This window comes from Lonchura striata, chromosome 5 (assembly GCF_050655825.1).
Source record: "Lonchura striata isolate lonStrDom1 chromosome 5, ASM5065582v1, whole genome shotgun sequence".
In the NCBI taxonomy this organism is placed as follows: domain Eukaryota; kingdom Metazoa; phylum Chordata; class Aves; order Passeriformes; family Estrildidae; genus Lonchura; species Lonchura striata.
In genome coordinates this window covers 9,396,748-9,423,169 of record NC_140707.1, presented here as the reverse complement: position 1 = coordinate 9,423,169, position 26,422 = coordinate 9,396,748, and the positions used below count along the sequence as shown (strand labels likewise).

The window sequence follows — 26,422 nt, the reverse complement described above, 5'->3', positions numbered from 1 at the left end:
TAGGTAGAGTTTATTGCCAGGTAGCATGAGCCCAGTTTAATTTCATTTTGTTACAGCTGCAAACCAAGGAAAGGCATTTATCCCAGGCACTGCAATTACATTTGGTTTTCTCTAAATCCCACCTTTCAGCGAGGTAGCTGTTGGGGTAAATGCGCAGGGATGCTGGCCTGGAGCTATCCCATGAGGGTCCCTTAAAGGCCACCTGCTGTCTTTCCTGGCTGACTCCTGCCAGGTGGAAACTGGAGCAGGAGGCATTGAAAATCCCTACAAAAGTCATTTTTTCCCAATTGCCAGGAACTCTGGTGCTCATCAAGGAAAACACAGGTGATTTACTGGATTCCTCACATGAGCAGGTCTCCAGAGATGAAATTTATTTTAAGCTTTGCTTATTTTTAGCCAGGTTCTTGCTGTTGTTGTCAAGCCCGTGCTAAAGCAATTACCGTCTGCGAGGGTCACCTGGAGTTCAGTGTCACTGAGAAACTTGGAGCAGGGCAGAGAATGGCATGAGCTGCTCAGCAGAGGGGCTGGCACAGACTCTCTCCCTTAAAGAAACAGAGCAGCTCGTGTCCAAATCTGAGCTATTGATGATTCCCAGATTGTAGAAAGTCTCTGTCTCTCAGCCCCCTGCCAAAGCAGAAGCCATAATTGGTCTGTGCTGGTTTCCAGGTTGTTTATTCTGTTTATCTCTACCATGTTCTGCTGCCCTGCCCAGCTCTGTCCTGCAGGGCAGCGTGTGGGGCTCTGCCCTCAGTGGGATGTGACAAACATTAAATACCAGAAACTCCCTGGGCTGCATTTACAATAACGTGCCAATATCTGTCACCTACGTTGGACAGTGTGTCCCCAGCCTGAACCAACAGAAAAATGCCAACACCACAGTGAGACATGGAGGGCATGAAGAAGGAGAAAAAGGACAAGGCACACCCAATTTCCTCCAGCTTGTCCCCTTTGGACCCCTCATCTAGAATCCTAAAATTTTACTTTTGCACCCATGCCACACTTAATAATTACTCATATCAAACCCTCAGAGCTTGTAATTCATGCTGTAAGATTGAAAACTCTTTTCCATGGCCAGAGATCACAGCCAGTGTCTCTGGGGGCTCTGTCCAGGGGGGTTCCTGACCCTGCCAGGGTCCCAGGGCAGCCAGGGCAGCCAGAGGGAAGCTCTGGATTCCCACAAGCTCGCTCCCTGCCTCCCTGCTTTATTATTTTATTTTTTTTAATGAGAAGCAGGTTGAAGCCCTTTTCTTTCACAGCATCGAGCCATGCTGCTAAAAACCCCCTCCTCTGCTCCAAGCAGCCAAAATGCAAACCCTGGCATGTCCTGGGGGCAGCTCCAGCCTCCTTTTGCCTGGCCCCAGGGGGGATGGAGCAAGCCAAGGCAGCGCTGGCTGTCAGAGCAGCCCCCCCAGATGAGATGTGTTTTGACACTCAGTCCAGGAGGGATGAACCGAGATGTGACAAAGAGCAAACGAGAGCCAAAGCAAGATGTAAACATGGCCATCTAAGGGAGCCCCTCCAATGTGCTTTTCCCCCATGGTCAGCTGCTCCTTTCCTGTCCAGCTGCAGGAGTGGGCTGTGTGTCACTGCTGGGTGAGAGGGAGCCTCTGCTGCCTCCATGCAGCTTCAATTCCATTTTCATCTTTCCTAACTCTCCTCCAGTGACACAACTTTTACACTTAGGTGGCTTAAGAGGCTGATTTTTCTACTCAGTCCCTTGGCTGGAGAATCACCGTGTAATGCCAGGCAGCTGATCGTGCATCTGAAAGCTCTGAGAGCAAGAGATTTCTGGAGAGAGAAAGCTGCACTGGGGAGGAGTGGGATGCACACAGCAGGAATGCTGGGCTGGCTGCTCAAAGGAACCTCAAGGACCATTTCAGGAGTGTGTGTCAGAGCCCTGCCCACGTCCTCTCCAGCACAGGAGGATCCCCAGTCCGGGTAAGTGCTACATTCCTGCTGGGAAAACCACAGTCATTGCTTTGCTCCCTGCCACAGAAAAGCAGCCTTCGTGTGGGGCTGTCCCAAAATGTATTCTATTCTAACAGCTGTGTTTCAGGGAAAAGTAGGATGGATGTAGCTGTTGTTTGAGGGGGAAGGAAAGTAATTTTTTTTTTTTTTAATTAATCAGAAAATTGCCTTCTCTTTTTTTTCCTTTTAACTTTTTTGGGGGCTGAGGAGTTACACTGCTCCATTTATAGGAGCTGCAAGGGGAGGGCTCCTTTACACCTGTGTATTTCTATATGTGTGTACAAATGTAAACATATATAAAACATATAAATGCAAACATATATAAAATATGAAACATCTTGTTTTCACTTTTATGTGTGTGTGTACACACACCAAAAATGAAACCTGCTGCTGTTTTGTGCATCGACAAACATCCTCAGGTGTCAGGACAGCTGGTTCTGTGGGATACCCACAAACACACACACAGACTTTGAGGTCTGGTTTCATTATACCCAGCCACGAGGGTTTTTAATGACAGAACTCAAAAAGTTGCAAGAGATTTATTTTCAGCCTCTCTGTCACTCATGAAAATACCTGCTCACAGATAAACCTATTTATTAGCTCAGAGTGGTGGTTATAGGCAATCCTCGGGACAGACCTCTCAGACATTACAAAAATGCTGCACTTTTCATCACAAATGGATTTTATAAGTCCTGTGCAACTGCAAAAGAGCAGGGAGAACCCTGATCCTCTGCCCAGGAGAGCCAAAAGTTCTGCTGTTAACTCCAAACTGCAGGTGAGTTGCTGGTACTGCTCAGGTGTCGCTGTTGGACACGAAGTGAGTACACAGAAGTTTGGTAAGTTCAAAAGAGAAAAAGAGCAAATTTTATTTCTCACCTCGCAATATAAAAGTCTAAAAGTGGCAGTGGATTGGATGATGGAATTGCCACCTTTCCAACCACACTAGTCAAACCAGCAGTCCATCAATTTTCTCCTCCCACAAAGAAGAATGCAAAACAATCATTATTTACATGAACAGTGCATGAGAACTCCAGTAGAAATATGTAAACATCAGAAGGCATAGAAAACCTTTAAAAGAACTTTAAAATTTCAAAATAACTATAAAAGAAAACTTAGTACTTTTAAAAATTAGGGCAACACTCAGGCATGTGTGTTTTATTTGGTAAATGAGAACAGAACAAAAATAAATGTTTTGATACCACTTTCGGTGGAAATAAAAATACATTTTGTTGTCTGATTGTTATTCTTATATTTAATAATGAGAAGTATAGTTAATAATAAATATAGATAGTATTTAGTAATACATATAGTAAATATAAGTATATTTAATAATGGGAAGTTTATCAGGTAAGTACAGCAGGATTAAAATAATTCCCTGATGAGGAGAGGCCTTCAAGAAAGGGCTAGGATTTATTGTCTCTGAGGGTGCTGTCAGCATAAATAATTATCATGAACTTCAAGCAATCAAACTTCATCTTTATTGAAGGAGCCCCATTAAATACTCAGTTTGTTCTTCATTTGATCAAGTGCAGTCAGCCCCTGGGGGAAGGAGAGGCCGCAGAAATCAATAGGGCATGGCTGAGGAAGCCATGGTCGTGTCTGCCAGGGGAAGTGGAGCACCTGAGGAGGGAGGTTGTGTCACCCTGCTGGCAGACAAAATCTCAGGAGCCCTTGAATGGCTTGAAGCAGACAAGGAGTTTCAAAGACAACTGGGCTGGGGGAAATCAGGCTCAAAACTCTTCCTTCTAGAGCTGCTGTTTCACTCTCTTGGGTTTCCCTGCTCCCCAGGCAGCCTGGTGGTGGCATCTGCTGTGCCATGAGGATGCTGGTCCAGCACTCCCCAGTGCAGCTGGGTGCTCGCTGCTGCCCCAGCTCTGCTCTCCTCTGTCCCCAGAGACACCCAGAGAGTGACCCAGGCTTCAGAGCACTTTCTCTTCCCTCTCTGCTTCCAGCTGGTTTCAATTTGCTGGTTTTTGTGTCTCCACATCTTCAGAGGAGAGACTGAAATTCTGGACAATAAAGGGGAAAGATCCTCGATTTGTGTGCAAAGGTAAGAGCAGAAATCTAGCCCTGTGGATTGATCTTTGATAGTTACAACATTTAGACTTGGGTGTCTGTACTGCCTGGACCTGTCCTGCCATGGTTTAACCAGAGCCAGCAGCTGAGCCCAGCAGCCACTGTGTCCTGGGGTGACTTTTTAGTGTTGTTTAATATTGGGTTGGTTTGTTTGTTTGGTTGGTTTTTGTTTTTGTGCTGGTGAATGCTTTGCCTGTTAAATAAACAGGCTTTTTCCCTTTTTCTCCAAGGAAATCTATTTCCCAAACTGTGGGAATCCAGAGCTTTCCCTCTGGCTGCCCTGGCAGGTCTGGGACCCTGGCAGGGGTCAGGAACCCCCTGGACAGAGCCCCCAGAGACACTGGCTGTGATCTCTGGCCATGGAAAAGAGTTTTCAATCTCACAGGATCAATTACCAGCTCTGAGGGTTTGCTATAAGAAATAATTAAGTGTGGCCCAGGTGCAAAAGTAAAATGTTAGGATTCTAGATGAGGGGTCCAAAGGGGCCAAGATGGAGGAAATTGGGTGTGCCTTGTCCTTTTTCTCCTTCTTCATGCCCTCCATGTCTCACTGTGGTGTTGGCATTTTCTGTTGGTTCAGGCTGGGGACACACTGTCCAACGTAGGTGACAGATATTGGCACGTTCTTGTAAATCCAGCCCAGGCAGTTTCTGGTATTTAATGTTTGTCACATCCCACTGAGGGCAGAGCCCCACACGCTGCCCTGCAGGACAGAGCTGGGCAGGGCAGCAGAACATGTGAGAGATAAACAGAATAAACAACCTGGAAACCAGCACAGACCAATTATGGCTTCTGCTTTGGCAGGGGGCTGACAGAGACTTTCTACAATCTCAGAATCATCAATAGCTCAGATTCCAACACCAAACCAGTTGGGAGAGAGGTTGTTTGAATTTGCTTTCTAGAGGAGCCCCTTTAGAGGTTTTCTCCCAAATTTGTCCTCAACCAGGACATGCACACTGCCTCCCTCCATGTGGGAATGTTCTTTTCCACTTCTCATAGCGACATAGAGCCCAGCAAAGCTGGAACAATTGGCACAGATTTTTTGTTAGAACTACTTTCTTGTCTCATGATTTAAAAACCTCCCTGTCACTTTGTAGTGCATTCATATTGAAATATTTCTAAATGGAAAAAAAAAGTTTGTGGTGAGCAGATTACTTTTTTTCCCCTCATTTTTTGATCACAGGAAAATGGAAAAAGCTTAACTTGAAAAGCACCCTGGAAAATAAATAAGCAATAATAAATAAATTTCTATAGTAAAATGCCCTTTCATTGGGAAGCTCTTTGTTCCTTCCCATTTACAAGTGTGAGCCTTGCACGTGCACACTGAGCTTTGTGGATCCGGCTGTTTTGCCAAAAGGAGAATATGGGATGTGTGCCTCAGATAACTGAACGTGTTTTATGTCAGAAATGCTACAGAGGACACAGATAAAGGCTTTACAAACAGATTTCATGGGTATTCCCTTTCTGATTGCTGGTGGAATATTGGGAAACTCGACCTAATTCAGATTAGGAATAACATGCCCTATTCTTCCAAGTGGGCTTCAGTGCATAAAGAAGCCTCGCTGCAGTCTTTGGAAGTAAAGAAAGCAGGTTTCAGATCCTGCTAGCCTTTCCCCCAGCAGGTTCAGGGTGCAGGCTTAAATCCACAGAGAGAGTGTGCCCAGCTTTCCCTGTCCTTCTCAAAGCAAGCCAACACAGCTTCCAGCATGTGGCCCTTTCTTTGTGGCACCAGGTGCTGCAGGAACCAAGACAATTCTGTATTTCCACTGATTGTTGTCACCAGCAAAGCCTGTTCTATGGGGTTATAAAGGTGAAGATGAGGGGATTCTGCATGTTTGTGCTGCTCTTATCTCCTCCCAGAGCAGCTGCTTTACTGCCCAGCCCTTCCCATTGTGTGTGGAAGTGGCACTGTGGCCACCAGCTGGGGATGTCAACTGGCCCCAGGCTGCAGTGGGAGCATGGAATTCCCAGCAGCTGCCAGCTGGGAGCTGCAGCCTCCAGCTTGCCCAGCAAGGCAGGTGGCATTAACACCAGGATCCTGCCACATCCAGAGCCCAGTCGTGCCCCCACTCCTCCTGCTGCTGACCAGGATTGATCTTTGGTATCCTCTGGCTTTGCTGCCCGTCTGTCCATGCCCATGGGGTGCAAGTGTGCAGCTGAAACCACCACCTCCTCCTCCTCCTCCTCCTCCAGCACTGGCCCCTGTGTGCTGGTTTAGTCTGGGGTTAACTCTCTGCCTCATGCCTTCTGTGGGGTGCTTAGAAAGTGGTCTCAATAATACAGGAAAACTTAAAAAATAGTTTAAAAAAGTGTAGCTAACAATACAGAAAAGTTTAACTCCTGCTGAGCTGGGCTTACATGGAGCCAAAGCCTTTTCTCCTCTCGGCCCACCCGCGAGGGGCTCAGGGGGCACAAGATGCTGGGAGGGGACAGAGCCAGGACAGCTGACCCAGCTCACCCAGGGGACAGCCCAGGCCATATGGCCTCATGCTCAGCATGTAAAGCTGGGGAAGAAGGAGGACAGGGGACATTCAGTGACAGCATTTGTCTCCCCAAGAGGCCATTGTGGGAGCTGGACCCTGGGGATGGCTGAGCTCCTGCCTGCCTGGGAGAACTGGGGAGGGAATTCCTTGCTTTGCTTTGCTTTGCTTTGCTTTGCTTTGCTTTGCTTGCATTGTGGCTTTTGCTTTCCCTATTAAACTGTCTTTACCTGGAAAATCCTTTACCAGGCTCTTCCTTCCACCTTGCCAATTCTCTCCCCCATCCCTCCAGGGGGAATAAGTGAGGGCTGTGTGGGGCTTAGTTGCCAGCTGGAGTTAAACCTTGACACCTTGCAAAAAATGTTAAACATCTGTGGCAGGAAGTACTCGAATGGAACTGCCAACCATGCATCACACAGAATTTATGGAAGTCTTCCCCTCACATCTGAAACCTTGCATTCACTGAAGGCCACAGCACTCAGATATTATTGCCATGTATCTTACACAAACAGGGACTCAACTAACCTGAGGTCAGGGAGTGGGGGAGCATGAGATGCTCTCACTGTGTCCTCCTCCCATTTTTATTTCTCTGGATGCAACCCAGATGCATTTTAATAAGTAGGAGCTGTCAGTATAACATCTTGCCATCCTCATATCCTGTGTGGGAACATTAAAATAGCATTAATAATAACATAGAATTAATTATATATTAGTTATATTGTGTGTGTAAGTTATAATTATATATATTAGTTATATTAGTTATAATTAACTAATAAATTAACAATTGATTAATAATTAAAATAATATTAAAATAAGAAGTTCATTTTTGATCCAGAGATCTTGGAGTGTTTTTTGAGGGACAGGAGCAGACTGGAGGATCAGGGCCAGGACAAACATAAGTCCTGCCCTGTGGAGGGACTGTGCTGGAGTGTCACAGACCCCTGTGCTCAGCATTTCTCAGGCTACATCACAACTGAGATTGTGAGATCCAGGCTCCCTCATGTAAGGAAGGAGAAGAAACTCTGCAGGAACTATTTAGTCTGATTTCTGCATCACCATCCAGTTCTGCCACAGGAGTGTCCTTAACCTGCAAAGGGGGGAGTACAGTAATAACATGTCGACCCCAAAATCCCTGTCCTGCATCCAAGGCTCCTGGGATCAGACTGCCACATTTTATAGCTTAAAAATTAAGACTAGAGCTGGTAGTCTTCATCTTTGGGGATGTCATTACCTTTAATTAGCAGCTAACACTACCCCTAACTGAGAAACTGAGTAATCTTTGTGACTCATACAGCCAAGCCAGAATAAACTGCCCTAAGGTTTAAGAGCAGCTTCAAATATCACTTATTTCCATCCCTGCTTCAGACACTTTGTCTTCAAATTGGCTCAAGAAAGCAAGCACATCAAAGATCAATATACTTCAGGGAATGTGGGGGAGGAAGGGAAGAAGAGTAATGGTGAGATGATTCCCATATTGCTTTGAGGCACATTAATATTTCTTTGGCCACAAAGCACAGATCACAGGTGAGCTGAGCTCCAAAACAAGGTTGGTTTTACTGCAAGATGCAAAACACTTGTATGAGCTAGGAGCCCTGCAGGTTTCTTTAATGGGTACCAAACATTTATTGAGAAAACAGGAAGGAAGAGTGGTGATTAACACCAAAGCAGTTGGCAGAGGCTCACAGAGCACAGCAATGCACTGTGATAAATGTAGGCAGCAATGTACATCATTCTGCACAGTCAGAGCCAAAGACTGTATAGACCAGGTAAGAATTAACCAAATACCAGCAAAAAAAGAAAAAAAAATACCAAAGAGGATATTATCCTCCAGTAATTCATTTTTTTTGGATGTGACCAGGGCTTGAGACCAGGGCACAGTGTGGTGGCAGTGCCACAGTTCACACTTCTGTAAGAGGCTTTATAATCAGGCAACAGCACTTAATTTTGCTCTTAATAAAAAATGGCAGGAGATTAATACCAAGCTGAAGATTCCTACTGCCATCCTGGGATTTAGAGGTTATGCTGAAATCATTAATACAACCACTATTTGAACTCTTTTGATCACCCAGTATTAAATTCATCCCTGAGTACATAAATCCTGGGAAGCAGGAAAGCAGAGCTACCAGCATTGCTGGTCCTTTTTCATCTGCTTTTCCCATCATTGCTGGTGCTTGTAATGTCCCTCAATCATCCCCTGAACTGCATGAAGAACAACAGTCCCTCCCCATAAAAAGCTCTCCTAAATTATCCTGGAAAATCTGGGGTTTGTTTTAATTTCAGACTCTCAGAGCATCCATTAAAACCCCAGTGGCTTTGTTGCCTCCCTGGGGCTCGTGTCCATGATTTGTGCTAGCCCAGGGAAGCAGGCCTGGCCCTGGCCCTGCTCTTTCTAGCAGCAGGTACTGCTCAAAGCAAAGAGCCTTGGTGCATTTGCAGTTGTGACAGCCCAGTGCAGGGCAGTGCTGGCAAAGGGTGAGACACATTTCATTCTTTTTTATGCTATTATTATTTTTTCTTCTCAACCTTATCCCTGTGCTGTGATGATAGAGAATAAAGCTTTTTTTTTTTTTTTTTTCTGGGAGTAAAATGAGTACCTAACATAAAATCTGTGCTCTAAACCTGACCTCAAGCCATTTATTAAACCAAAATTTCCCTTGCAAGTAGATGAGTCAGCACAGTAGTCAGGGAACTCTAATAGCAATTTCTTGTTGTTGTTTTAGAAGTTCTTAACAAATATTTCTAAGTCAGACAAAGGATTATGCTAATGAACCTGCTGAGCTGACACTGCCTTTCTACAACTTTTTAAGAAAATAGCCACATTTTCTTCTAAAAGCAACTCTCTCATTAGCAGGAAGGCTCCAGAACACATTCCAGTTCTCACAGAGAAATAATTTCTCTAGTTGTATTTTGTTTTACTTCAAGCAGTATTTGAATAAAACTGTCACTCCAAAGTGTTATGGCATTGTTCCACAGCCTTTCTTTTCACATCCTTTTCCACCTTTAAAATGAAGGCTCATGAAGTTTGCTCTTGCAGCAAATTGTTGTTGTGTGTGTTGGGCTTTTTTAAGCACCCCTCACCACAACACTGACAGCTCAGGTGAGCTTACAGGATCTCGTGGGAGGTGGGATGGACTTAGCAAGGCTTTCATCACTCAGCCAGAATGGAGAGTCTATCAGTTACACCTGCATTGGCAGGCTGCTGAATTAATTGGCACGTTTGACAAGGACAGCTATTACCCCTTGTTGTTCTGACAGCTGGGCTTGATACCAGGAATTTGTCAACTTCCCCTTCACATCAGCTGCTGCAGGAACAGGTGAACACATCCGGTGAAAACATTGCAAGATTTCTTCCCCCACCCTCACCACCCCAATACAATCTCAACATCTGGTGATAACCTAAGCCCTAAGTAAAACTATGGACTTCATGACATCAATAAGCAGCAATGCCAGACCTGTGCTGTAAACAATCTCCTGACTGGGCTGACAAGGCATTCAAGGAGTCAGAGAACTAATTCATTATCGTCAGAGAAGTTAGCACCTTTCAGCAGTGCCTTTCTGTGTGCCCTTCAAGTGCCAGTGATACTTATTGGGGGGAGTGCTTCAGGTTTGTCTGAGTTTGGGACTGGTGTTCACAGAAGTGTTAATCACTTAAACCTCACCTCACTTAGGATCAGGAGCAGGTTTGAGTTACAGTTGGATGTAAAAGGTTCTGGGCAAGGAACACTGTGCTGGGAACCTGTGCTGCTCACTGGATGCCACGGTTCCATTTTGAGACAGTTTCTAGAGCCTTGTTCTTCATTTCCCATGGCTGCCCTCAGGAGCTTTTCCTGGTTTTAAGACCAGATTAGAAAGTGATGTGGTATTTTCTAGAAAACAACATGCAGGCATGCTCCTGCCCAGAGCTGGCAGAGGTTCACTGGTCTCACAGTCCTACAGTCTCCTTCCTCTAGCAATGCCTCAGGTTTAGCTTTTCTATTTTTCACATTCTGTGCTGCTTTAGTGTGCACTTCTGAGCTTCCCATGGGGGGATGCTGAGCTCTCTGCACAGAGCAGGGACACAAAACAATTCCTGCTCCAGCTGGGCACCAAGGACAAATGATCCAAATCTCAGCCCAGGAGCACAAACACCGTGGGCTGGAGAGAGAAAAACAAGCAGGATGGGGCTGCCTGGGCTGAAGCTGGAATGGGACAATGAACTCCAAGGTGCCAATGGAGCAGAACTGATCCCAGGGAGAGCCCCCGGGAGCACTCGTGCATTTTGGGACCATTTTGGGTCATTTGGGTGCAGCCCTGGCTGGGCTCTGGTGCTGCCCAAGGTGGATCCATGGAGGAGATCCTTTTAATCAATCCCTGCTTTATGCTTTAGCTCTGTCCAGCCTCTGTTCCAGGGCAGCCTTCTGAGGCATCACTAGAGGCAAATACCTGAGCCTGTCCCCAGCTTAGTGAGAGATCATCCCTTTCTCTGTGAAGAGCAAAAGCCAAGCTGTGCCTCTGCCCCTTCTGCTCCCCTTGATGCCTTAGGATTTTAGCTTTTATAGTTTTCAAACCCTGTATTGCATTAGTGCATAACTCTGACTCCATACAAAGTGTAGTAAACTGTCTTCACATTTTGGTCAGACAGAACAATCCCTCTGGGCCTGTGATGCAAGGACACACCACAGCTTCAGGCCCTGAAAAGTATAAACAAAAGTGAATTGGGAGGGAAAACTGAGGGGAATATGACTTCATTAGCTGAAAGTGTAATTGGAGGATTAACCCCTGATATGTTATTGGGCCAAACTTGTATCTGTCTAAAAAACTCATGAGTGTCATCCATCTTGGGTGTAGCCTCAGAGGCTTTTGACTGCCCTGTTTGAAAGCCTTTAATAAATACCCACTTTATTCTCTTAACCTTGTCTAGCCTCACTTCTAGGCAGCCACTGCAAGGCATCACTCTCTGCTGGGCACAGAGAGGGAGGAATGCCCTTGTCAGGAGATCCTACCCAAGCCTGACAGTAGGGCAGTGAAAATAAACTCATCCTCACAGCCAAAAGTGGCTCAGAAACAAATCCTGAGACATGAGACTCCATTAGGTCTAGCACTTAGCACCAGTCAGGCTTAAAAGTTAATTTGTAAACAATTAGGATAGGCTAAAGCTGTTAGAAAGTAAAGACTTAGTACAGTTCTATAAAAAGGAAAAAAGAAAGATGTGCCAAACTTCCTAATTCCCCAGCTCAGCAAACAAGTAGCAGCTACTTGGCTTTCCCAATGCCACGAGGTAACCTGGGGAGAGATTTGCCTTGGGGCTGCCCTTTAGCCACAAAGCAAGTCTCTTTTTTCTTTAATAAAATGACATTATTTTTTAAGATCTGGATGGCTGGCTATCCATTACCCAAAGAGTGGCAACAGGGACAGAGCAGCAGGAGGGCTCTGGAAGGTCCTGGATCCCCAGGGAGATGGGGCTGCCTGACTGTGGCAGTGTGAAGACAGAGGCCAAGCCTGGCATCTGGCTCCTCTGGGCAAGCAAAGTGTTCATCTCCAGGTAGGTTCTTGGGGTCTGGGGGTTGGGATGACCCCAAGAGTGTAAAAGTCCTTGTTCTCCCAACCCATGCAGCCAAAGAAGAAGTTTGAAATGTATAGGGTCGGCTTCTCAAGGTTGCTTATTTTTTCTCTTATCTAGAACATTCTTTCTCTGACCTGCTGAGCTCTGTCCAGCAGTTTGACCATGGCATTCTGTCTGCCCTCAGGGCAGTGTTTACATTTTATACCAAAAACTACCTGGGCTATGTTTACAATAATGTGCCAATATCTATAATTTATGTTGGACAGTGTGTCTGTACCTTAAACCAACAGAAAAGTGTCACCATCACACCAAGACATGGAGGACAAGAATAAGAAGAGGTCAGGACATGCCCAAATGCCTCCATCTTGTCCTTCTGAACCTTATTTTAAAGAGTTTTAAAATTCTGCTTTTTCACCCTGTCCTAGTCCTGCTACCACACTACTCAAACCCTTGTGGCTTGTAATTCCTCATACAAACTAGGCAGTTTTTTCCATGGGCTAAAATCGAAGCCACAGGTGTTTCTGACTTTGTGCCAGGGCCTGGAGACAGCCTGGGTGTCCAGAGGGATGTCCTGGGCTCTGACAGTAGGTGATCACCATCAATGCTTTATCCTACAGCTGTGGCTCCATTCATTCCCGGAGGAAACACAGCCAGGAGGAACTGCTGCCCTTCACCCGTCAGCCCTGGCTTAACTGTGGGCCTTGAGGCCAGGCTAGCATTAGTGCTGGAAATTCCTGCTTTTAAAGCCAAAAATGCAGGCAGGTTTTCATTTGTACCTGACTGGTTTTGCTGGGAAAGTAGAGATCCAATCACCCAAGGCTCGGTGAAAAGACACAGAGGAAACACAATTATGGTGCTTATGACTGTGGAGGGGAAATAGCTGGGACAAGCTCATTTATTTTCTTTGACCAGGTCATTTGCTCGTAGCCAGCAAAACCATTTTATCCAGTACATGGACATGTGGTTACCACCAAACTCCTTTAGCAGGTAGTCCAAGAAAAGTAAAGTTAAAAATGTATTTTACAACACATCCAAAAAGCCAGCAGAAAACAATCTGGCAAGCTCAGTCCTATGGATCTTTGAAGGAAAAAATTGCCCTGTGGTATCCAGTGGTTCTATTTTCATAGCCAGGGGCTGCTGACCTGGACAAGGGTTTTCAGGCCTGGAAAAAACACCATGGTGCCTGCCTGCCCTGGCCTCAGACCACAAGAAATGAATCCCTGGACTCTTGTTCTGCCTCTCATCCAAAGTAAAATTCCCTAAGCTGGGGAAGGATGCAAGGGGAGCAGCTTTCTTCTTGCTGCTACATCTGCCTGCAAAGCTGGTAAGTGATAAACTGCAAAAAACTGAAATGTGCAATGGACAAAATGTACCCCAGTTTTTGCAGATCTGTTGATATCACCTCCAATTTAAAGGGATATTTTAAACAGATGATTCAATCAGCAAGCAGAGAAAGTTTTTAAAATTAAGTGCAGTTTAATGGTGAAGCATTTCCATTTCTGAGGCACTACCTTGAATAATGCAGCAGTGCATCACACTAACTTTCAAGTCAAAGTGACCTTTGGTCAAAGTATATTGAAATAAGCTTACTTTATAAAATATGGGTTAGGGGAAAAACCCCCAGCACCTGGCACACATAGATTTTGCCATTTCAGAAACTTGTCTTGCCAAATGAAAAAATACAGTCTTGTAGGTGTTCATTAGCAACAGAAGTAGCATGGGGATCCATACCTACAGTTAGTGTGATCAAACTGAAATGTTAAATTACCTAAGCAAGAAGTGCACTGGCAGATTTCTCTTAGGAAAAAAAAAAGGGATGGTCAAGTAGGCTGAGGCAGTAAGATTACCTTTAAAATGTTTTACTGTGGGCCTAAAATAGCTACACAGCTTTGTAAAAAAAAAAAAAAAAAATAAAGGAGCGAGAAAGGGAGGGGGGAAACAAAGAGAACATAATTTCCAAACCCTTAGCTTATTTTTAATTTATAGTCCTTGGAAAAAAAATAAGTGGATAGCCCAATCATTTATGTGCCTGGGCAAAAGCAATACATCTATATAAAAGTACAGTGATATATTTCTGTTGCTAGTTTAATGTGCTGCTCTGTGCCCTGTGTGTTCTGATTCATTGGAGAGCAGCAATCATGTCGACAGGAGCTGTTCTTCAGTTCCCATCAGCGACAACTAAAGGCCAATTCAAGGTTGTGGTGGGGTCATGAATCTAACACACTCACTGATGGAACAATTTTCCTTCTGCATGACACTGTTGGTGGGACACAGAGGGAATACACAGCAGCTATGTCCTGTTTCCTCATCCTTCCTCCCCTCTCCCCAACCCCCCTCCTCTTTTTTTTTTTTTTTTTTTTTTGTTATTTTTAATTTTTGTTGATGGTGTGCGTGCTGTTAACAAGCAGCCTCTGGGGAACATAGAGTCAGCACCATGGAAAACAAGAAGGGAGGAGATTTCTAAGCCAGCACACTCCTGGCCTCTGTGCAGGGCAGCTCAGCAACATCAACTCATCAACTTGAAATCATCAGTGGGAAAACTGGGTCCACCCTGAGACAGCTGATGAGACACCTTGAGACACAGCTGAGGGCATGGATAAAGAAGAGAGGTGCTGGACCAAGCTCCACAGTGTCTTCACCTCTGCTCCATCAATAAACAAAGAGGCATTTTTATCTGGCTCTAACTGCACCTGAGCTGCTGTCCTCCTGTGGTATGAAAAGAAGAGCTGAATTTTACCTGACAATATTATTTTCACACATTGGAGCTTGTGGGTGGGAACTTCCACTGAACTTGGCACGAGCTTTGCCCAAGCTGAAAACAAAAAGCCAACTCCCATGTGTGGCTGAGAGAACTGATCTTGGAGCTGGCGATGGTTATTTTATTCTTGTGCCATTACCTGTCACCACAGGGCTGCTCTGGTCTGAAATAACCACCCAGGGCAAGGTGAATGGTTATACTCCATGCTCTGGTTAGTCCCATGCCTGGAAAGCCAAAATTCCAGCTCAGAGCTGCAGTGGATGGGATAGGTCCAAGCTTTTCTGTCCATCACATTTCCTCCACTGTGGGTCACACTCACAGGGGACACCCGGAGCCAGGACTGGAGGGGACTCCAGGGACAACTGGAGCCAGGCCACGCTGCTCAGGTGTGAAAAGGCCACCAGTGGGGCTGAGCACAGCACAGCTGGAAGAGGGATGGCCCTTCCTGATCCCAGGGAGCTCCACAGGGCTTGGGTGGCAGTGCCTGCTCACCTTCCTGATGCAACACCCCGGGCACGATGAGCAGAGAAGGGAGAGGAGCCGCAGCCCCACAGGGACCCTGAGAGCAGACCTACTCTCTTGAGGGATCTCCCCAGCTTTCTAAGGGATTTCCTTCAAAAGTCAGGGAGTTGCCTCCTTGTTGTGAGCAGCTTCAAAGCCAGGTGAGACCCAGTCTGCCATTTCCCTTTGGTGCCCAAGGAAAATGCCACGGTGACTTACATGGACCCATTTACAGGCAGAGAGGAGCTGAGTGTTTCTCTGCTGCTGTGGCCTTACAGAGTTACCAGAGCACTGGCAGGCTTCCCCAAGAGCATTAGCTCTCACTCACCAGCTCTCAGGCCCTGCAGCTGTACACAGTTGTGTCCGGGTATCTGATTTTTTAACTTTTATAGTGCTGCAGTGCTCCTGATCAAGCTGACTGCAGACAAGAGCCCAGCATGTGCTGAACTCAGAGGCAGACGCTGGGGTCACCATCCTCTTCCACGTGTGCATGTGTCTGTCCCACCACAGGAGCAGAAAATGGAGAGTATACAACCTCCCAAAGCCCAGCCTTTTGCTCTTCATTGGGCAGAATGTTTGACCATATTGATTCCATTTGCATTAAAAATGCTTCTCTGGAAATGAAAGACTTGCATCTGTCTTATTATTTCAGATCTGAGCTGGCAACTGAGTTAATATTAAAATGACACATAGACACAAATCACATTTTCTGTGTTACAAATAGCAGGAGCAAAGCGAATATGCCAACATTAATAATTTACCTTTTGAGCTTATCCCTTCTTTATTTTTCTGAAACCTCCACAAGCAGATTGCCATTTCCTCCAATTTATTCATTATTCAAATTCAGCCAACAGTTTAAAAGAACATGTTTACCTAACAGATAGCTTGCATTTTGCTTCCATTTTCACTGCTCAGTATTTGTAACAAAGTGTGAGTCACAATTGTGTAATTAAATCATATAATACAATTCCTGTTCCTCAGCTAAATCAAAATGTAATACTTCTGGGGGAAAAGTACTGCCAATGTGTCTATAAAAAAATCAAATTTCTACAAACAGCTTTGTCTATGCTTGAATTTCATCTACATTCATTCTGGCTAACAACTCAGCTGCTGGGATGTTTAGCAAATAATCATAAAAACAGGCAGAGCAGCTTTATGTCCTGCCTTCCTTCTCTGTAAAGGACGAAGGAAAATACATTTGCTTTCCTTGAGCCATCTTTAGCTTCTTCTGCCACCGAGTCACTGCTTTCCCCCAGTCCTGCAGGTGACATTAACAACAAAAAAAGGCCACTGACAGCAGCTGCCTTTTAGTTGCCTTTTATTCACTTTCCAGCAGCAGCCTTTGGGGTTTTGCAGATCCATGGGGAAAGTGAAAACCAATAGTAAACTAAAGAAACATCAGGAGAAGAACAATAAATCTTTCACAGTTCCTCTCAATCCTTGTTTAGTTTTCATTTTTCTCACCTAAAGAAAACAATTTTTTTCCTCCTGTTTTAGTTATTTTTTGCTAATTTCAAACAGCATTCCTCATTTATTTCAGGGCAAACCAGACATGAAACCTGCATATACAGAAACTTAAAAATGCACCTAGCAGACCTTTTGCAGATGTGATTTTTAGCTAAGCTCCTGGCTGTCCTGGGAGGATGCCATTAATTCCTGTCCATGAGCACTGGAAAGGCAGCATCCCACCAGACCAGGCTGCTCAGAGCCCCATCCAGCCTGGCCTTGGACACCTCCAGGAGTGGGACAGCCACAAGGTCTCTGTGTCAGGGTCTCACCACCCTCACACGAAAAGAAATCATAACAGTTATATATGATTTAGACATGTGAGACTCTCTAATTTTCTCTGATTTCTGCCAAGCTGGGCTGAGATGCTGCTGAACGAATGTAAAATTTAACACCAGTTTGCATGTGTACAGCTCTTTAAAAAAAAAAAAAAAAAAAAAAAAAAAAAAAAAAAAAAAGGAGATGCAGGGGATCTCTTGTAAATCCATTTTGACTCCAAATGGCAGCACTCTGCATTTTTGGAGGAGACAGAATAGATTTAGAAAGTGGCTGCTCATTGATTTATTGTCTTTATGCTGGACATAGTTTTTTATTAAAGAAAGCAGATACTCAATAATGTTAACTAGTAATGGGAATTGACTTTTCACTAATTGCACAGAACCTGACATTAATACACTTTAATAGAAAATAGGCTTGTGCACTCCAGATCAATCCAAAAGTTTTTTCTGAGTACGCAGCAGACAAAGGGCTCCAACAACAACACAGCTAAGTAAGACATTGCATTTGTTCACTTATTATTCCTTAATTTATTGGGATAGGGAAATACCTCCAGGGAATGAGGGAAATGCTGTACCTCAGCTGCTTTTCCACTTTCTGTTTGCTCCATAGGGCTCAGTATTTCCTGGTCTGCTCTTCTGCCCCATTTGCCTAGTTTGTAAACAGAAGCATTTTTGTCTGCCTCAGGTACTGTGGAGTGCAGGCAAAATAAATGTGTTGGATGTATGACATGCGAAATAAAACAATTTATCACTTAATATAAATATGTTATGATTGCTATAATTATTATTATCATCATTACTATTATAATTCATGCTGTTATTAATGTTATTATATTTGTTTAAAATGTTAATGTTAGAAAACAAATTCTCTGTATGTTTAGTTTCACCATCTGGCTTCTCATTAGAAGAGCACAAGGGGATTAGACACACCAGGGGCTAAACCCTTCTGCATTATCTGGGGTGTGTATCTCTGTGGGGCTCAGCTGCCTCCCAAGACACCATCATGAAACCCTTTTTCTGGGGCCTGGCAGGGGAAAGCCAGTGGGCACAGCCAAAACCACTGCATTTTCACTCAAGTTTGGAACAGTCACTGCAAGGAGGCTTGCTCCCATGGTGCAGTTAACAGATACTTTGCATTGCCTGTCAGCCACCTCCAGGAAAAAGATGAAGACAAATGAAACAAGATCAAGACTCAGTCCCTGTCCCCCTGAAACCCTTGCAGGAAATGAGACCACGTGCTCTCACAGCAAATAGTGGTTCCAAGTGGAGCAAATTGGAGTCCCAACCCTTTTTAGGCGCTATTACCAGTCCAATAAGGCAGCTAATAATAAAGGATTGCTGCTTTATTTCCTGCACTTAAATAAAAGGGATTGGCAAAACCTTGTTAATCATTCCCAACACTGAAGCACTATAGCAGCAGACAGGCTGCTGGAGAAAAGCAGGAATTTCCAGCAGGACTTTTGAAGGGTAGGAGTCCATGACTTCATCTGAATAAAGTTTGAAGCACCCTCACCTCTCTAACCACAGCTCCCATAGTTATCAGCTACTTTAGATCCTCTAGCCTTCTCCGAGCGAGCTGCAGGGTCCTGGCAGTGACACAGGGGCTGACAGTGCTAGTTAGTAACCCATGCTCGTGTCACAGGAAAGCCATTTTTAGTTCTGTGCTCTGAGTGGTGGCACAGCTGGCATGGCTGTGCCACCCAGACAGAGGACAGAATTAAACTTCTGCCACGGCTGGATTCCCAAAGGATGGCCCCGAGATGAGCCAGGGCACAGCAGGGACCTGCTGCTCCCCAGGAGTGAAATCAGCTCTGGAAGAGGAACCCGGCACTTTGGAGAACTTCTGTCTCACCTCAACACTCCAGCAGGAGACAACCAAACCCCAGAGGGAGAGCCCCTCCATGGGGAGGGGATCCCCCAGTTCCCCCCTAGACTGTCCCCACAGCTCCATCGCTGCCGTGGCTGAGATGCCTTGGGAAGGCTGGCCTAGAACACAGGCTGGACAGAGCTAAAGAACAAAGCAGGGATTGATTTAAAGGATCTCCTCCATGGATCCACCTTGGGCAGCACCAGAGCCCAGCCAGGGCTGCACCCAAATGACCCAAAATGGTCCCAAAATGCACGAGCGCTCCCGGGGGCTCTCCCTGGGATCAGTTCTGCTCCATTGGCACCTTGGAGTTCATTGTCCCATTCCAGCTCCAGCCCAGGCAGCCCCACCCTGCTTGTTTTTCTCTCTCCAGCCCACGGTGTTTGTGCTCCTGGGCTGAGGTTTGGATCATTTGTCCTTGGTGCCCAGCTGGAGCAGGAATTGTTTTGTGTCCCTGCTCTGTGCACAGAGCTCAGCATCCCCTCATGTGAAGCTCAGAAGTGCACACTAAAGCAGCACAGAATGTGAAAAATAGAAAGGCTAAACCTGAGGCATCAGTTGGGTACAGGAGGATGCAGGAAGGTGGGAGATGCCCCTAGCAGTGTTTCAGGCTGAGATCTTTGCCATTAGAAAGGAGAGGAAATGTGTTCCTGCAGGCAGCTGAAGGGGTGCAGCACACTGAGTTTGTTTGGTTCCATTTTGGCTTGGGACCAAAACAAGGATGGACAGCCAGAGCCACATCACCAGTGCCAGGCTGCTTGTGCCCCTGGACCTGCCTGTGGCACCAGGAGGTCACCACAGCTGCTGTGGGCTCAGGGCTTTGCTCTGCAGCTCATCCACCCCACCTGATTCCCCTGGCCCTGGGATGAGCTGCTCAGTGAGCAGAGCCTGGAGAACACTGGAATTGCCTTTTTGCTTCTTTATTTTGCTGCTGATCAAAGCAATGGCAGCTCAGACGAAACTCACTAAGGAACTATGACTAGTTTACCATCATTACGATTTAAAATTGTGTTAAGATGCTGCTTATTAAAAACTAACATATTATTGATTAATGTCCTATCTTGAAGTGAACTTATACCACTATCAAACAGTGATAAAGCCACTTATATTTGTCCCCTTTCCTAAAATGCTAATTTATACTGGAAGAGCTACTCATAGTGCCAGACATGTTGCTTCTGGATACCTGCAGAAATACAGGGTAACTTGCCCCACATAAATTATTTATTTAGTCAGAGGGCCCTTCGAAGTGAAAAGGTAACCATTTCTGATCATAACCTTTGCTTTGCACTTCTAGTAATTATCCTTTAATTGTATTACCCTGTTTGAAATAGATTAGTAATTGGAAAACAACAATTTGATGTTCCCTTATGCATACTCTGACATGCATTATTTGCTTTTCATTCCAATATAAATGCTGTCTGCAATTCTCTAAAAGAAAACAGAAAAATAAAACCAAAGTGAAATGTCTGTAGCAATTTTGGACATGTGAGAAGCATCACCAACTAGTGCTGGGTGGGAAAAATAATATTGTGATAATTAATATAATATAATATAATATAATATAACATAGTAATATATTATATATAATATCTATAATAATATAATGTTATATATAATAAATAATATATATTATATATAATATGATATATATAATATCATATCATATCATATCATATCATATTATATTATATTAATTAGTGGTGTCAGTGGAAAGAAGAGATGTGGAAGGGGAAAGGGCTCCAGCTCTGCTCCTGCAGAAGCTGTCTCTGTTCCACATGGTGGTGTCTAAATACTGAGCTGGGTACCAGCTGAATCTGAGGGATGGATGGGCCTTTAAAACTGCACTGAAGCACAGAAGATGCAGAAGCCGAGTCTCCAGCCTTCCAGCTAATTCTGAAATAATTACTGAGGTCAGTGCAAGTCCATGGAGTGCAGGTCCCCTTTCCTCATACCCTACAGGACAGAACACACACTCAGGCACAAAAGTGGTTTTACTTCTTCCTTCTTGGGCAGGTTCAAACAAATGCAGATCAGTGGTACCTTATACCCATGCCACTTTTAGCTGGGATTTCTGAGAGAGGAGCTCCACCCAGTTTGGCTGGATCAGCTGCACTTTACAATCCTACAAGCACATGTGCACATGCACATTGCTGAGATCTGACTCAGCTTTGCCCCGTTTGGAGCACTGTGCAGACAGAAATGAAATAAATACAGTGTTAGTGAGACAGGTTCTGCCACTCTGCAGCAAAAATAGAACTTCTAGCAAAGGATGTGCTCAGAGGGTGGACAGAGAAAACCATGTTAGCCCAGTTTGGGTCAGAGGTGCCTGGATGGGATGGAGTGTGCACACAGAGCTGGGTGCTGCAGCCCTCTCCCAGCACAGAAGAAATTACAGACATTTTCTGCAGCAGCTCCTGTGCCAGATGTCCTCTGACAGCAGCCCTGCATCCTCATGTGCTCCAAACCACAGCCAGCCCACTCTTTACTTCAAGAAGTCAGCAAGTCACAGACAAGAAATTACCACATGAGAGTCATAAAGCAGAGGATAGCTGGCACAGGCCAGGCTGGATAAATTTGGCCTTTCTGGGGTTTTTGATAAAAACAAAACCAAACACTCAAACCCAATAGGAAGAAAACCTCTTGTGAAAAATAAAATTCTGGTGTTGTCTGGAGATATAACCAAATTCCACTAGTATAAACTACTGCTTTCTACCCAGTTTGTTTATACTGACCACATCCAACAGGAAGCACAAGAAAAGGCATCTGCTCTGCTCGTGCCCGTCTGGCTGCCCTGTCCCCATATCCAAGCCCCATCCTGAGCTCCAAAGGGAAACATAAGTACTGAAGTTCAGATCCAGGCATTTGGCACTTCAGACTTCTCTAGATCTTTAGGGAACAATCCTGCAAAGGTTACCCAGCATTTTATTTTGGGAATCCCACAACAGAAGGGATTTTATTTTAGGTGTACACTGTAACTCTGTAGCTGCTTCACACAGTGGCTCCTTAGGATCATGAGATCTTGGGCACAATCTCTCCACCTGATTCACACATAACCAGTGAGGGTGAGTGGTGTCTTTGTCCAAACAGGTCTGTCAGTCTCAGCATTTCATCCTGACACATTTCACCTGGGCAGAACACACCTCTTTGCTTGGCTTCCTTCACTGCTCTAAGCAATTTCACTCAAATCACCAGGACCGCTATTAGGAGCTCACTGGTGAGATGTGGAACAGTGCAGCTGAGGTCTGCGGCTCCCTCAGCACTGACAACTTAAGGAGCCTGCTGGAGGTGAGGCATTCTGCACAGGTGTATTTAACAGAGAAATGTCTCTGAGTTTTTTCTCTTTTCTTAGTGGTGAACTCCCAGGAAGCAAGCACAAAGAGAACAAATGAAAACTAAGCCAAAACATAATCACTCTAATTATAATAACTACTAAAAAGAGATGGTTCAGAGAGAAATTCCAGGAGCATTGAAGTCAGCTGTCAAGATCCAGCCCATCTCATTGAGAACTGACAAGCAAGTCAGCTGAGAGAGCAGTACCATGTCATAAAAGATGACCAGCTTGGAGGCTTGATGGTGGTGTTTTCGGTTATCTGTGAGTTTGTGGAGGTGGTTTTTTTTTTTTTTTTTTTTGCATACTACAAACTTGCAACAGAAAATTGATGAAGTGGAAAGAAAATTCATTCTCACCTGGATTATAAAGTACTCTAATGCAGGATTAACTAGAAAAAGAAATGGTGAATTAAGAAAATTTATGTTACTGAAATTTGGTAACATCTTATTTTCTACCTTTAAGCCAAGTAGTTATGTTAAAAGGTTTCCCAGATAACTTGTGAGGCGTTTGAAGCTGTGAATTAAATAGGAGCTTTGGATTGCCAGTGATTTCTCTTTGAGAATTTAAATTGTGATGGTGCTGGTAACCACTTTACTCAGGCTGCACAGCTGGTGCTTGCTGGTGTGTATATATATATATATATACATATATAAACTCTTTTTAATATATTAACTGATATTGTCTACTTCATGGTTCCAGTTCAGCAGCTAAAACAGTAAATTTAAAAGTAGGGAGAGCTATCAGTTAAAATGCAAGAAAAACTGTAAGAATAACAAGGAGAAATTAAAAAACGATAGAAGAGAATTGCTTTTACTTCAGGTTGCAGGCTGGAGCTCTGCATGGAGCACTCTCAGGAGGTTGCAGTAGGTAATGCTGACATCTGTGGGTGAGATGGAGAGCTGAGCTTAGGACACAAGTTGTTAAAACTGTCCTAACTAGAGCTTAGAAAGGCAAGCCACTTAGTGTGTGATCCAGATTTCTTCTGCTGCTGAGTACAGGGCTACCCAAGGGAAAAAGAGAAGAATTAAGGCAATTTTCTCACCACTTGGTTATGATAGGAGAATCAGGGAAAGTCCCTGTCTCTCTTGTCTTCTCCCTACGCCAACCCAACATCTATGGCTAGGCTATTCTGGCTGCTGTTGTAGCTGCTCTGGTAAAATGCTGACAGGGTATTTCCCTGGCTGTCTGGGAAAGTTTTCCCCATTTGTCTGGGAAAGTTTTCCATTTTGGGAGAGCAGGGCCCTGCTGTGAGTACCTCCTTGCTTACCCAATACTGCCTTTCTGAGGCAATACTCAGGCAGGAAGGAGATCCAAACCAAGCTTGCACAGTGGAACGTAAAATGCAAATGTATCAATAAAAATGTGCTGCTCTCCTCTGAAAGGACTAGCAACCATCGAGGTGTTTGGGGATTGGGTGTGAAGCTCTTATAAAGCCCCAAAAGAAAATCAATTCCTCTTAAGTGCAAATCTTGTGCCTGAGTCAGCTCTATTGCAGCCTCGTGGCTGTGGGTAACACTTCTCTTTCCTGCTCGATTTCTGAATGTGTCAATGAACTCCTCTTTGAGGAATGCCTCAGCCCTGGGGTCGCATCTCTTGGAGGTGCACCACGGAACTTATAACGGATTTGCAGTAAGCTGATGCCCTCTGCTGGGTGCGAGGGACCAGAAACATGGAAATTCCCTGTTTCAGAGGGATAATGGCACAAAACTCCTTCAAACAGGCAGCTGGACAGTTTAATGGCAAGGGTTCACACCTCCCTACAATATTTTTTAATATATGTTGGAGGGCAGCTGATGATTTGAAATCTAATTGATGTCTCTTTGATTTGAAATCTAGTAACAGCAGTTCTGGTTATGGCTTCCACACTGGTGAATGTTAAATGCATCTTGTAATTAATGATCTTTGAATATATTAATTTCAATGAACTGTTTCTCTATCAGCTAGATTTAAAAGAATGTATAATTTGAAGCTGGAGAGAAGTGTCTGAAGGGGCCTTTAAATAAAGTTGCATTAGTGTGGTATTGGTTAGAAACCAGACTAAAGATGAACAAAGCTTTCAGAATGTTTGCTGAGGAGTTATTGGGAGAAAAGACCTGGATCATGAGGGACAAGCTACTGTATGTCAGCACACCCTATATTCCACTGAGAGATCAGCTGAGAAATGCTGGAACTGCATGTATTGAGACACAAATACTACAAAAGAAAACTGGGAATTTTAGGGGAAAAGAAATTTAAGCTGGAAATGTGTGTTTGTGCTTTGCCATGAGACTGAGAATGTGAAGGCCTTGATGCTGACTGCTGTAGCTGTTTCTGTCACACACCAAGGGATAGATGTCCACTTAACCTCTCTGGAGCTCTGTCACTATGGGATTTCAGTGAGAGCATTTGTGCAGCTGTTTATTGGTTCATTCTGGTTAATATGAGTAATGCCTATGAGAAAAGGCTAAAAGGAACATTAAAACAGATCTAAAATAGGTAAACATTGTCACCTTAACTGCTTTCTTTTCCTCCTTTAGAAGGTTTAATTCTGACTTCTGGCTTTACAAAATTACAATTTTTGTGTAGGTCTGTCCACTTCCAGCTCTAATGCCTTGAATGGTATGAGATTCAAAAGTTAGAAGCTGTCTTATGTTAGTCACTGAAATAATTAATTGTATTTATTGAAAAAACCCAAATTCAAGGATAAGGCTATAACATACTCTCAAAGATGCCTTTTTGTAGCATAATGCTGAAAAAGTTAATATAAAGCTTCTCTGAGTTAATTACCTGACTGCACTGTGCTGTTGAGTATTTAAAACAAATAATCCCAAGGGATGTTTAATTGGTTTTAAATGTTCAGCTTCATGAAGGGGCCACTATCCCTTTGTGATTGTCTCTGGTCTGAGCACTGGTTTGTGCAGCAATTCTCACAGGGTCAACAGAACAACCCTCACTGACTTTTGAAGATGTTAAATTTGCCCATTTTCTAAACTTGAAGTTTGTTCTGTGTGAGAAAGTAAGTGTTAAGGACTGGCTTGGTTTTTTACACAATTCTGGAATTTCTGTTCAATAAACTCAAACTGATTCATGGGATATGCACTCTTGATAAAACAGATTCTTTTACTGTCATTGCTTTTTGTCCCTTAAATATGTAAACTTTGCCAAGGCATAAATTCTTGCACTTAATATACCAAAAGGAAAGTTTTATTAAGCCACTGAGGTACACCTACAGTTGGTTTCACTGCATGCAGAGCTTAAAGTGGTTATGAATTTTGGATTTTATGGACAGTAGTTGTTGTTGTTTCCTTTGGCTCAACTGAAATAATGTCCTGCTTAACAGGCTTAGGTGAGCAATTCTGGCAGATGAGGAAGTATATGTGCTACTGAGAGTCACATGCTCACTCACTTTAGATGATGACAAAATAGTTTGTGTGGTGTTTATAAAAACAGCAAAAAGAAATTCATGCTGTAAGCAGGTTAAATCTAACAAGATGGTGAAGTTTGACTTGTAACAATGTCTTTTAAGAGAAAAATGGTTGTGAGGCATATAGAACTGTATAAAAACATGCTGAACTTAGTGACACACTACAGCCTAGTCATGTTAAGGAAATACAGCTAAATGGAAATGTCCTAAATCTGTTAGGAGAACATGTGAACAGCCAACACCAAAATGACTTTTTTTTTTTTTTTTTACCAGAAAAAAAACAAACCGTAAGTGTCCTAAAGAACAGTACTCCCTATTTATATTGTTAGAAAACAAGTGTTTTATCTGGGAAAGTAATCACCTGCTAGTGCAGCTGTAAAATGAGAGGCTGAATGTATTAACTTTGCACAAACTTAATAGAAATGGAGCAATACTCTTCTAATAACGGGATGCTCTAGGCAACTTAAGTTACTGGTATTTAGTGAATCCAAAATCTGGCTGTGGACCTGAAGGGGTTACACTCATCACACATATGGAAGCCTATCAAATTTATTAACAATGGGCACTGCCAACTCTGGTCGAATTAAAACATATGTAAATGATATGAATCAAACAGGTTTTCCCCTCTCACTCTCCTGGAAGTTACCTGTTTATATTTGCTTATGGATGATACAGTGAGAGACATCCACTGCAACAGCCAATGCTCTGACCAA

The 26,422-nt window shown here is 44.1% G+C and overlaps 1 protein-coding gene and 1 long non-coding RNA gene across 7 annotated transcripts in view; one reads left to right on the top strand and one right to left on the bottom strand.

Annotated features, from left to right (window-relative positions):
• The first annotated feature begins 711 nt into the window (after positions 1 to 711).
• On the top strand, positions 712 to 14,754 carry LOC146767229 (uncharacterized). Of its 2 annotated transcripts, XR_014955279.1 has the most exons (3): positions 712 to 1,938; positions 3,921 to 4,018; positions 13,193 to 14,754. It is a non-coding gene; the product is annotated as an uncharacterized LOC146767229 (long non-coding RNA). The 2 variants fall into 2 exon arrangements; XR_014955278.1 differs by having other exon boundaries at positions 712 to 4,018.
• Positions 4,208 to 26,422, bottom strand: part of ARL14EP (ARF like GTPase 14 effector protein) — a 28,476-nt gene continuing 6,261 nt past the window's right edge. For 3 of the 5 annotated variants that reach the window (XM_085579576.1, XM_085579580.1, XM_085579579.1), the window contains exon 5: positions 14,406 to 26,414. In XM_085579576.1, the coding sequence (XP_085435702.1) occupies positions 26,360 to 26,414 (55 nt within the window). In that variant the 3' untranslated portion in view covers positions 14,406 to 26,359. Of the gene's footprint in view, positions 7,181 to 14,405; positions 26,415 to 26,422 lie in introns of those variants that run through there. The other 2 variants (XM_085579578.1, XM_085579577.1) reach the window with 2 other exon arrangements.